At 45.0% G+C, this 12314-nt stretch overlaps 1 protein-coding gene across 4 annotated transcripts in view; it reads right to left on the bottom strand.

The window, feature by feature from the left end:
- ATP8A1 (ATPase phospholipid transporting 8A1) overlaps window positions 1–12314 on the bottom strand; it is a 107963-nt gene that overhangs the window by 76545 nt on the left and 19104 nt on the right. For 3 of the 4 annotated variants that reach the window (XM_078863266.1, XM_078863265.1, XM_078863264.1), the window contains exons 2-11: window positions 10932–11049; window positions 8877–8976; window positions 6732–6830; window positions 6056–6104; window positions 4953–4993; window positions 3948–4021; window positions 2608–2677; window positions 2321–2448; window positions 1512–1623; window positions 480–645 (exon numbers count right to left, since the gene is read on the bottom strand). In XM_078863266.1, coding sequence (XP_078719392.1) covers window positions 480–645; window positions 1512–1623; window positions 2321–2448; window positions 2608–2677; window positions 3948–4021; window positions 4953–4993; window positions 6056–6104; window positions 6732–6830; window positions 8877–8976; window positions 10932–11049 — 957 coding nt within the window. Of the gene's footprint in view, window positions 1–479; window positions 646–1511; window positions 1624–2320; window positions 2449–2607; window positions 2678–3947; window positions 4022–4277; window positions 4352–4952; window positions 4994–6055; window positions 6105–6731; window positions 6831–8876; window positions 8977–10931; window positions 11050–12314 lie in introns of all 4 variants that reach the window. The other variant, XM_078863263.1, reaches the window with a different exon arrangement.

Consider the following 12314-nt stretch of genomic DNA (forward strand, 5'->3'; position numbering starts at 1 on the left):
GAAGAAAAAAAACAGAGCATAAATCGACAATGATCAGTCAAAAATAAACCAATGTTTTCTACCCAACCCTATTAAACTTGGCAATCATGCCCATCAATTCCCATAAGCCGACACACCCATCGTGGTGCCCTGCCAAACCCTTTGAGTTAACACCTGAACTGTATTATCACGCTCCCAATGCCCGTACGTTTACCAAATAACCCAATACGACGCCTAGAAATTACCTCTCATAAATCCTCATATTCCATCACGACATCTCAAAAGCTCTACAGAAACAAACTTAACCCGCCATGACAGCCAAAATAACCGTAGCCCCGGCAAAACCCATTACGCCGCTGTGTGCGACGTTTCGTAAATGTTCTTCATCCATCACGGCACCCCAGAAGCTTCACTCTCCCGGTAATCTTCTGGGGCAACAAAAAGGCGCGACACATTTAACCCGATCACCGCGTCCGCATTTGTGCACCCGAAAATCTGACCTCGGAACCCCAGGTACCAGTCCCCTTTCCAGTGTGCCGAGGTCCAGATGGAGGAGCCAATGGCACTGGCCAGGGCCATGAGCAGAAGTGTCACCACCAGCAGCAGGATCTGCAGGTTCGTCACGCGGTCCACGTTGGAGCGCTTGAGTGGCGCGCGAGTAGAGTTCTGAAGTGTACAAAGACAAGAGGAAGTGTTTGACCACGCACGTTTCGCATCCGTTCGTAATCCAAGTGGTCTTCCCGGGTGAGGCCATCTTTTGAGCATTTCGCCTGTTAAGCTTCACCACACATAAAGATAAAGATCCGCCACATAGCCTTAACAGACTGTTGAGACAAGTGCTGTTAGCGAGCACCTATGAAGGCCGGCATTGTCCGCGAGGGGGTGGGTGATCAGCACCACACCCGGCCCCCTTTGTCTCCCAAAGTGGCGATGATTACACACCGCACTAAGTACACATTTGAGGCTGAGTCGACTTAGGGGAGGCCCAGAACAGGTTCAGATATTTGTCACTGGTGTTGGCCGTGAGCGGGAATGGAGCTTGAGTTGACAGGTTCGTAGCGCAGTACACTAACTGCGACACTTTCGCTCCCCACACAAACACTACCAAGGGCATCCTCAGGAGATGAAGATACCCGTAGTCGTGCATGGCAAAAGTTTGAGAAAAAACCTCAAACACGCAGCCTAACAAAATACTCATTCATGAAATCGGACAAACATCCCAATGCAGGACCCTCACAAAAAAAGTCTTAAGACTCGGCGAGTTTTTATTGGACAACTGTAATTTCAATATTTGGACTTTTTTAAATGATATATGGTAGTCTGTGTGTGGATTAATGCATGCATTCATGCGAGTTTGCATCTATAGGTAAGCCTGAATAAAGACGTAGCTTTATGTATGAATGCCTACTTGCCTGTTAGTCGGTATGCGTGTATTAATGCATGAATGAATGCCTGCTTATTTGAAGCGATAAACATTGTTTTACCAGGTGAGAATCAAATGTGCTGAGTAACATGCAACACGTGTGCTGTACCTGCATGAGCTTAGTGTCGTGGCCTGTGTACACCACCACGCCAAACACCCACTGGGTATTGCGCAGCTGTGCTCCTCTCAGTAAGATCTGGTCTGGGCCCAGTGGCACCGTGCTGTTCAAAGACAAAGACAAAGATCCCCCCGTAGAGTCTCAGGAATTTAACTCGGGTCGTTGGGTTCGAAGCGCAGCACGCTAACAGCTGCACTACCGCTCCCCATTCACACACCCCCGAGTAGAAATCGCATCATCTCCATCAGTCGTAACCATCGTAACCTTATCAATCAATCGCAGCCAATAAGATGAACAATTAAACTACATTTACATACGAAGAAAATGTATTCCATTTCTACCACATGTTCTGTTTATGGGTTTGGCAGTAGCATCTGCAACATGTAGAGCGGTCTGTTCAATGCATGGCTCTCCAATATGTTTTCGGTTTATGGCACGTGTTGTTCAGCATTGCGTCCGCCGTTTCATCCCAAGGACTGGAAGCTTTTTCAGGAATAGACGTTCTGACGTTCCTGAAGAAATTCCCACAAATGAAGATGCTTCCAGCCCACGGAGCAAAACGTCGGAGATCATGCCAAACAACATGTGGTACAACCCAAAAAACATGTCAGTTAGTTGCATGTACGTTGAACTTCTTTTGCACCGTACATAGCCAAGCATGCTAATCCGAGGTGCGGAGCTACACTGCATAACCACAAAATCCTCCGCGGTAGTTCAAACGCAGAATCAAATAAATGCATTTTCTAGAGGATAGAACCTCCAGCAATGGAGAAAGTGACACGTTATTCGAGGAGACCTACCCATGTCCCTGTAGTTGGATGTTCCCCGTGAAGTCGTAGAGGTGGCGATTCGGGGCCTCGCATTCAATGCGCCCGTCAATTGACAATAAGGAATCGCTGGTCTGCAGTCCAGCTGTCAGTGGCAGGCCCTGCGTGTGGTCGGTGTAAGGCAAGAAAAAATGTGCCGGTGAACAAAGGGTGAGTAAAGAAGACGGGAGTTAAATTGCAACAGCCGGGGGTCGATAAAAAAAAAAATCATGGAACCAATCTACGAAAAGACAAAAGCTACTTAAAAACTTTGTTGTTACCTGCCGAATTTTCAGGTTCGTCTCACCGTCCAGGTTTGCGGTCTCGATGTAGCACATGGCCTGTGGTTCACTAAATAAAAACCAAAGCACAGAATGTCATCGTCGATTACCAGACTAACCTGCATCAGAAACATTAAATAATATAGCTTCTTAACCAGCGAGAGATAATAAAGAGCGTAGGGTATATTATAGAAACGGAGCGATATTTGATTCTAATCGTGAAAGCTGACCCATGCTGCTGCTTGGTTGTGAGCATAATATACTTTAACATTGGATCTAAATCCCAATTCATCTTAACGTGGTTATGTGGTGGTGGTGCTGCTGCAATGCTCTTTATGGAACAAGCATCCAAAACAGAAGCTGCCACAATGAGAAAAAATGAGTGATTGCTCGCTGAATGGAAAGCAAAAGCCAAGTCTGAACAGAGACGTTGGGACTGGATTCTAAATTAAGTTACGCAATCTTATGGGTTTTTTTTCACTTTGTACTTTTAAAATAAAATAAATATAATAATGTATTTCTTTTTGGTTACTTGGTTCAGCAATTATACATCAACACGTTACCAGATGACAAGCCCCGTGTGAGCTCTTTGAGTAGCGTATATATTTAACATTTACACTTCCTTTCGATACAACACTTTAAAATATATTTTTGTCAATATTAGAATCAGTTTATGTGTACATAAATATATTTCACATTTGTTTAAATCGTCATCTACCAGGGAAGTGTTTGGCCGTTTATAATTAGTCCTGTAAAGGATGTTTGTAATTCTTTCAACTTAGCACACAGTGCACATTGCAGGCATGTAACAATCCACCCCACCCCAATGATCGAATGGATTACCAAAATTTGAGATCTCTGTTTGACAACAAAAACGCATGTATTCATGGTATCTTGTTTAAAACGTCTCATTTGAATTGCTTTACGTTTGTTCTGTCTCATTTATAGAGTTTCGTTTGCCCAATTGGCCTCAGGTTAAAATCCACCTACCATTTCCATAAATAATATGCAATCGATTCTCACAAGGCACATATTACGAACAAGACAATAATTTTTAATCGGAGCAATGTTACATGCCTAGCATCGCATCAAAGTGTACAGCGGAGTGCGTGCCACGCCGCAGTGAAATGGACCGTGATCGGCCAAGCTACGCTGCGTTCGTTCAGACAAGCACCGGCGTGGCCCAACATTCACCGCAATGACGAGCACAAAGATGAAAAAAGTGGATTCGCGTGTAAACAATAAGAAGTTTGAAGCAGTGGGGAAGGACAAAAAAAAAAAGCTCGTCGTCAAGAAAACCAAAGGGGGGACGGACAAGAGGAGAGCGGAAAGGGACAGACCTGGAGGACAACATGACCAGGTCTGCTGGCAATTTCTGCCCATTCGTGATTCTGAGAACGTCACCGACGCCAACCTCAAGGGGCCACGGGAAAGAACGCACGGCAAGGGTGCAGAGAGAAAGAAGTCCGGGAAGGGACAACAAAGAGGGTAGAGGGATAGAGGGAGACGAAGGAAGGAGTTAGATGGTGAACCAAGGGAATAAATATAGTGAGAACCATAGCCAAGGTGGGAGGGGAGGGAGTAACTTCCAAGGGAGACGAGGAGGAGTAAGTTGGCACAGTTGTGTGCCCACAGCTAAGAGCTTCTCAAATCCGTCTCAGAGCCACTACCTGGATGCCAGAATCACAATGTCTGCTGGGAAATGCTCCTTGCTGTTTATCTTTACTACATCACCCACTGCCACCTGTAGGAGAGAATGGGTGAACAGCATCCACAGCTGGTGGCAACGTTAAACGATATCAATGCAGGTTTTGTAATTGGTCGGTAGGTTTCCGGAACGCGGCAATACTACGGAGCGCTCGAGACAACAGCGTCCAAGGACGATTATAACGTCAAGTAATTGTACAACAACAGCATTTATTCAATTACATCGCGTCATAACGAAACTTCTTTTAAAGACACATTTTCAGAAAGTAGCTCGGAGTAAAATGCATAGGAAAGCAATAATTTGATAATTATATATAGTGCATATATATTACAGCCCTTTGTAAATCCACTGCTGAATGAGGGCATCCGTATACCATGATGATGATAAGCAGGGGGTTGTTTGGCTACACCTCACCACGCTGGTCAGCGCGGGTTTGTGCAGAGGGAACAGCCCAGGTGCAGTTCAGATATCACGAACAACTGATGTGAGCGTGGCTGGGAATCAAACTTGAGGTTGTTAGGTTTGTAGCGCAGTGTGCTAACCATGGCACCACCGCTCACCCGATGTGTACATAAACAACCAATATTGGATAATCCAATTACCGCTGCTCGGGTGCACGAGATAACCGGGCACTCACCTTCTCCCAGCTCACGGTATGCCAGTCTCCATTCTGCAACACTAAACCAAGGGTGGGTCATCAAAGGGGTTGGTGAAATAGACACGGTCAAGAAAGAAAAAAACAAGCAAGCGCACACGGAGATTACGCAACGCGTTCCAACACACACACACACACATCCCACTTTGCAAATATTTTATTTGCAACAATAACGGCCAAGCTGGAGCCAAGCGCGGCGGGAAGCGGTGCGTTGTGTCAGCGCCGGGCTCTGATAGCGGCTCTGACGACAGGGAACGTCTCAGGCGGCAGGGCAGGGACACCGAACAGAGTCCGTTTGAGTCGTGTGTCCAACCTTTTGGGAAACCCTTCCATCAATGTGTCTGGTTTTCAAATCAAGTAAGTCCCTAAAGAGCAAACGCAACTTCATGCCCAAACTTAATTGATATTGGATCATTTTTAAGAGAATTATCATGCCTACCTACCAATATCGGACAAATGGACAGAGCTCGTGGATAAATGCTGTCAATGTTACATGTAAAACGTCAACAAAGATGAAGCTTGGGCCCTTTAGAGCCAAGTGAAACTGGAAGAGTTACAGCCCACTGCTGGGCTATCCGTGCGACACCACTACGGAAAATAACCGAGATGACCAACAACAGGATGCGTAGCACTACCTTTACCACACTTGGCTGCAAATTCAGGTCACAAGAGCTGTAACGGAAGCCAACAGTCCCTCCGAATGTAGATAAAATATCATTATACTCGAGCTATTTCCAACAAGAATAATTTAATCTGTCAAGTTGCTGCAAGTTACTGGAAGAACCGAATAAATTAATAATCACAAGTCAATGGCATCCATTAACACCACTTGTGCTACTACCCTTGGGCAATGCAGCTGCTGACCGTATCACATTATCACACTTTAGGCTCCAGAAAAGACGAGTAAAAAATATAAAAATAACGGAGATCACCTAATCACTATGGAGGTCGAACTGAAGGAACATCAATTGCATTCAAGAGGAGACCAGGCCCCAAATTAGCCTCCCGAGTTTTGCGATTGGATTTTGTACGTGTGTGTGTCAACCATTGGTGTCTCTTCAAACTATACAATCTGGCATTAGTACCTTGTGTCGTCTTCTTCTTATTGACTTCCCTGTCAGCCCGGTGTCTTTTCTGGGAAAAGGATAAGGCGTGACATTTCTCTGCAAAGTGTCAACCCTTAGGAGGCTCAAACAGAAAATAAAACGACGCGGCAATTTGTACACAAGTTGAACGCATGATCGGTGAGAGCATAACCGAGGGATTTCGTTGCTACCAAACCGAGACATTATTTAACATTCAGAACAGAAAATGGACATTTTTATGAGAAAAAACATATTCGTGTTAAAGGCAGCAAGAAGACTGGCTAAACTTGTGAAATTCTCACTTTACCTTATTTTTATTATGTAACTGTTACGCGACAACTGAAAATATAAACTGGAACAACAAGTGGACTAATGCCGCATCCCCACGACGACTCGACACGAGATCTGAGCCGCGCTTGAGCTGCCTCTTGAACAGCTCCGCCCTGACTCGGGTTTTGTCCCAACTCGCTGATCCATGGGTTCCATTACTCACCACCTCCATTACCCCCCTGCCTCTCCCTCTACTCTCCCCTTCCCTCTACGGTTGAAAGGAAGTGATCAGAGTTCATTTAACTTCCGCTATATCATATTTGCCCACTTGCCAGTTTTCTAACCCGGTCAAGTGGGCCGTTAAGATGCCCCGTGGGATCCCAGCATCGGTGGGGGTATAACTCACGTAGTCCTCAATGATCTCCTTGAGCGCGGCCACGACAAGGATGAAGATGAGAGGCATCAGAGTTGTGTAGCGCCCTGTCGGAGACACTTCTGGGATTTGCTGCTCAAAGCGCGGGAGGCAAAAAAAAGCGAGCGGCACAATTAGCATCGTCACAAAAGTGCCATTTCTCCAAGCAACGTCGACGGCGCTGCTAAAAGTGTAACAAGGGAGAGATAAAAAACTGGAAAATGTACGAGTCGGTAACATAGCGTTGCTTTGTGAGATAAGCACACACCGAGTGCTTTGGATGAGCCTAGTCGTCAGCGGAACACTCATCCGTCTTCATCCATCTTTATCTCTGGCTGCCTCGCTACGCTATTAAACCTGGCGGGATTGACCACGCCTGACCGATGCACAAGCATTTTGAATCTTTGCTGAGCACGCTATCACCACGAATGAGCTTTGCAAAACCCCTGGAATTTCCATTCGCCTTTTACCGGAGGCAGCTTTTGTGCTTTTCTGTTTTCTAACATTAGCCCTCATTTGGCTCGAGGCAAAATCCGTGCATTACCTTTGTGCGATGCCACGTGGCCCACACACGCGTAATCACTTTTCAATGTGTACCCCGTGCTCCAGTAAAATACAATCTAGAAAATGGACGCTCATAACTCTCCATACCAGACACCGACATGTATCGGCATCTTGCCATTTCGTTTTCTTGATTGCACACAATATTTACGATGCACGACTTGTTTGTTTGATTTTTTTTTTTAAACCCACCATATTCTTTAATTTGATGTGTGCATTTAAAATCACGAGTGTATTTTTGGACCCCAAGCAATGTCTTAATTGGCTTTCTATGTCATGAAATGGCTGGGGAATTTTAATTGAAAGTGCCGCTGAAAACTGATACTGTACTGTTTATCAATCATACTGTTGCAATGGCAAACAAGATCCATTAATTACAACTAAATAATTCACAAAATATCAACATGCCAACTCTGAATTTCAATTAATAAACATAAATGTCAACAAGCCACTCACGGCTCACACTGCATTTGTACAGATTGAAGTTTCAGGAGGGCCTCTAAATAATTGTGAGTGTCATCAGCATTTGCTGGCAACAGCAACTAATGAATAACACTTTGAAGGGCAGGGCAATGTAAATAACACGAGAAAAAAAAGCAATATTTAAAATTCCAGAATGGGGGGGGGGGGAGGTATCGTTACGCAAACCCTGCAAAATAATAGAGGCCCTCCCTTCGCTGTTCGGACCAAGTGAGAAATCCACTTAAAATGTAAAGTCTCTTATCAGGAGGGGTCTGGGTTAAAAGACAAACACGGGAAATAAAGACAAATGCACAAACATGAAAGGTTAAACAATGGATGAAATATCGATGTTGATAGAGGGGAAAACAAACATCTAATCATGAATAATTCTATGGACAAACTGGTCTCGCACAACATGAAAACGAAATTGTCACCACTGGCTCAGGGCTTGCAACGGAGATAAGCGCCGCGAATGCTCCTGGACATCTGTGCAAAAGAGCTTCATAGCTCATCGGGTTTATCCAGAATAAGGATTCTCATTCTGAAATGATCGTATGAATACAAACTCGTTTAGCATTGTTGTAGTGCATCGAGGGGCTCAGTCCAACTTTGGTAGAAGTGCGTGTAAAGCCAGTGTTTTCACTTGAGGATAAAATTGTAAACAGTCGATGCATTTTTTTCGTTCCACGGAGACACAGGACACTTAGGAATTATGAATTCCGCAACTGGCTTAGGACGACCAGTGGAAGTGGCACCCAATGCACGTGCGATCAGGGATAAAATTTAGGACCCGATTAAGTTGTTGGCAATTGTCCTCTCTGGCAAGACAAGTATCCCTTTCGACAAAAACCTGCCAATGGCTCCATTAAAGTGGGCCAAATTGCCAAGGAAACGCGTTTCTGCCTTCAACTTTATTGCAACCATTACGTGTGTACAGCTGCAACCACAGCACGACCTGTCACGTGTGTAAACAGGTCTCCGTCCGCAACCAACAGACGCGCGCAGGACAGCGTACAGCCGTAACCTCACTCTTGCCCCTAACCCAGAGTTAGTACACAATTCATCAATTTTCCGCCACCTGAGCTGCAGTGAAAATGTGAGTTGCGTCACCCTCACCTGCAGGAGGGCAATGAAGAGAAAGAAGAGGTTGGCAGCGCGGCTGAACTGCTCGTACAAGAAGCGTGGCAGGAAGGTCAGAGCGTTGTACTTGGCCGTGCTGTGGAAGCAAGACCACACATTTGAATGTACAGTATGGACGTACACTGAACTTCTTTCGCACACTACGTAGCCAACCGTGCTAATCGTTTTTTTGTTCGGCCCTCTGTCAACCTTCTGCTGGATAACAGCCTCCCCATGTCCTGTCAGTCAACATGGAGATTGTCTGACCCCACGCTGGTCAGTGCGGATTAGCAACGGCAGGGGCCACACAGGTGGGAGCACAGAAGTGCAGTGCAGCAGTATGGGGCCATCCATAAATGACGTCACGCGATTTTGAACGATTTTTAACCCCCCCCCCCCCCCATCGTCACACGGCGTCACAAAAAGTCAGACCTCTCCTCAAATATAACGTCACAAAGCTCTGCCACCCCCCCCCCCCCAAAAAATATAAAACATGCTTGAAATCGCTTTAAACTATTGTCATTGTAGTGCGTATTTAATCTGCCGCTGCATTCTGATGTTGTAGGAGAAAACATTTATTAAAAAGTCAATTAAAATTAAGTAGAACGTGTTGTCTATATTTATTTAAAGTTGCGCATTTTTACGTGACGTCACATTTCTCAAATCTCCCCCCCCCCCCCTCGTCACACATCGTCACAAATGTCTGACCCCCCCCCCAGGTGCGTGACGTCATTTATGGACGGCCCCTATTACTCTTGGGGAAGTTGGACCAGTTCAGACATCACTCACCACTGATGTTCGCTGTGGCCAGGAATTGAACCATGGTACATTCCATGATTAATCGTTGTGCACGCATTACTCTAGTTTTCCATAATATCATGTCCAGGACTGCATCAACAATATTCAACAATGCTTCAAAACATTTCTCTGCATTCACTTCATACCAGAGACGTATGCAACCACCTCTTCATATGAAGTAGTGAAATGTATTGAATAAATCAATACTTCATTATACTACTGCTCTATATGAGCGAGAAGTCAAACAAAAGAATGAAACGAGCAACTAAATATATTTTTTATTTAAAGCTTTCGTGACTGCAGGGATTCATATTCTTGGTTATTTCGGTAAAGTCACGTAGAAGGGAAATAATAAAATAATAAAAATATAAATATAAAACATAAAACAAATAAAAAAAATATTTTTTTTTTATTTCCCTTCTACGTGACTTTACCGAAAGAACCAAGAATATGAACTACATATATGTGTGATCGTTTTTCGTATTGGGTTCTGTCAAAGTAATGAGAACCCGCAATGTCAAATGCATTAGCATTTAAAGTGTGTAATATGTATGCAAAACTTATACGACGTAAAAAAAAAATGTATGCACACTTAAGATTACAATTTCATAAGACACAATTATTATAGTTGAATGTTATTGGCATTGTGTCAGTGTGAGGTTTTTCATTTAAAGTCATGTAACAAGAAATACTCTTTCAATCCAAAAAGTTACCGTCGCTTAAAAATATATTTGTATCAGTGGCAGTCCAACATTACGTTCACTGCAAGCTATAGCTGCCCATATATACATGTAAAAACATGTAAGATTCAACAAATTATTCCACAGTTGTATTCTAAAATAGTGTGACCCCTGACAAGAGGTTAATGTAATTTCCTCTTGTGGCTTGGGGCCACCATCACAGATGACCACCCAACACTTCTTTGAGCAGGGAAGACGCTTCCGACATCCTGACTCTTAAAGAAACATCACGACAGAGTAGCAGTGACAGGACGAAATACGTTCGTGATTTCATCCACCGCAGAGTCGAAGTGATGACACCGTCTCATGTGCAGGAGCTAGACGGATTGTGGCACCGCACGATCATGAGAGATGGCAGCAGCCTATGGAGGCCTTAACCCAGCAATGGATAGATCATGGCTGATGATGATGATGGCGATGGCAATATAGCAATCATACGGCACGGTACAACTTTGGAGTCACGATTGCAGGTCAAAAGTGAAGGGACAGAAGCAGTGTGAATCTCCCTGCTCACCTGACGCGGTTATTGCAGAAGCGCTGCTCCTGTGGCCGATTGATGACCACCACGCGGAAATCCTGCTGGTCCGCCATGGACGTCGCCGCCGACATTTCCTCGTCAGGACGAGAGTAGCCTGCGCGCGCACACACACACACACGACAACCATCCTCGGCTCATTCCCTTAGACTGTTGGGACAAGTGCCGAGTCTTCCCGCTTACTCCTCTTCCGTTAGTTTACACATGGCGGCTGACGACGAGGCTGGACGAATTTTCTTCCGCTCTTTATTTTCTCTGGTCATGGCGACCCCTTTCCGCAGACCTATGTTTGTTCTAAGTCCTCCTCGTTGATGTCATCAGGCCACCTCCTGCGTGGACTGCCTCTAACTTGTCGCTCTCTCCACGCGGCAGTGCAAGGACATGATGCTAACTTGTCGGCCTCCATTTCATGACGTGTCAAAACTAAAGAAGACCGCTTCTTTTGTATCTTTTGCAGCAAAGTCTCTTTCTGGACTACCTTTTTGTTTATGCTCACATTGCTTTGTTTTTGCGCCCTCGATACTCTCAGGAAACCATAATGTGTGCTAGCTATTAGAGATTATTTATTACGGCCTGAACAGCGAGTGGAGTGGTCAGGCCAGCATCACACGTGCCCGGCTGCTTTTATATCTACAGTGCTCATCTCGAAATGGCACCAGATCATGTACTCGACTTTGGCTGAGTCGACCTCGGGGAGACCCAAATCAGGTAAATATTGCAATTTCCATCGAATGTTATCCAGTATAGCCAGGTACTCGAACGCAGTTCACCTGGACGATCGCGTACTGCACCAAACCAAGATACAACTGCACATACGTGTACGGATTCACACGCAACACGCATGCCCGCACACACAGCGCAGCGATGGTTTAACATTTAAACATCTGTAAGATCTTCAAACACTTTACATGTTATACTATACAGGCTTGCAGACTTGAAGCGAGACTAAAATAGGCTTGTTTCACTGCACTGCATTAAAACAAAGTCACAAACAACTGCATGAATATCAGAGCTGCTGGAGTGACATGGGTAAAACAGTGTGGCGTAATGCCCACGGATGTAATCAATAATTGAACAAGCAAAGCGTGAATGAGCATACAGGAGTATATCTGTCAGAGGTGGGACAAAGTCATTGTTATGCAAGTCCAAGTCGAGTCGCAAGTCATCAAATTCATGACTCGAGTCTGACTCGAGTCCAAGTCACATGACTCGAGTCCACACCTCATAGGTGGGACAAAGTCATTGTTATGCAAGTCCAAGTCGAGTCGCAAGTCATCAAATTCATGACTCGAGTCTGACTCGAGTCCAAGTCACATGACTCGAGTCCACATCTCAGAGGTGGGACAAAGTCATTGTTATGCA

This window comes from Lampetra fluviatilis, chromosome 15 (genome assembly GCF_964198595.1).
Source record: "Lampetra fluviatilis chromosome 15, kcLamFluv1.1, whole genome shotgun sequence".
NCBI classification, from domain to species: domain Eukaryota; kingdom Metazoa; phylum Chordata; class Hyperoartia; order Petromyzontiformes; family Petromyzontidae; genus Lampetra; species Lampetra fluviatilis.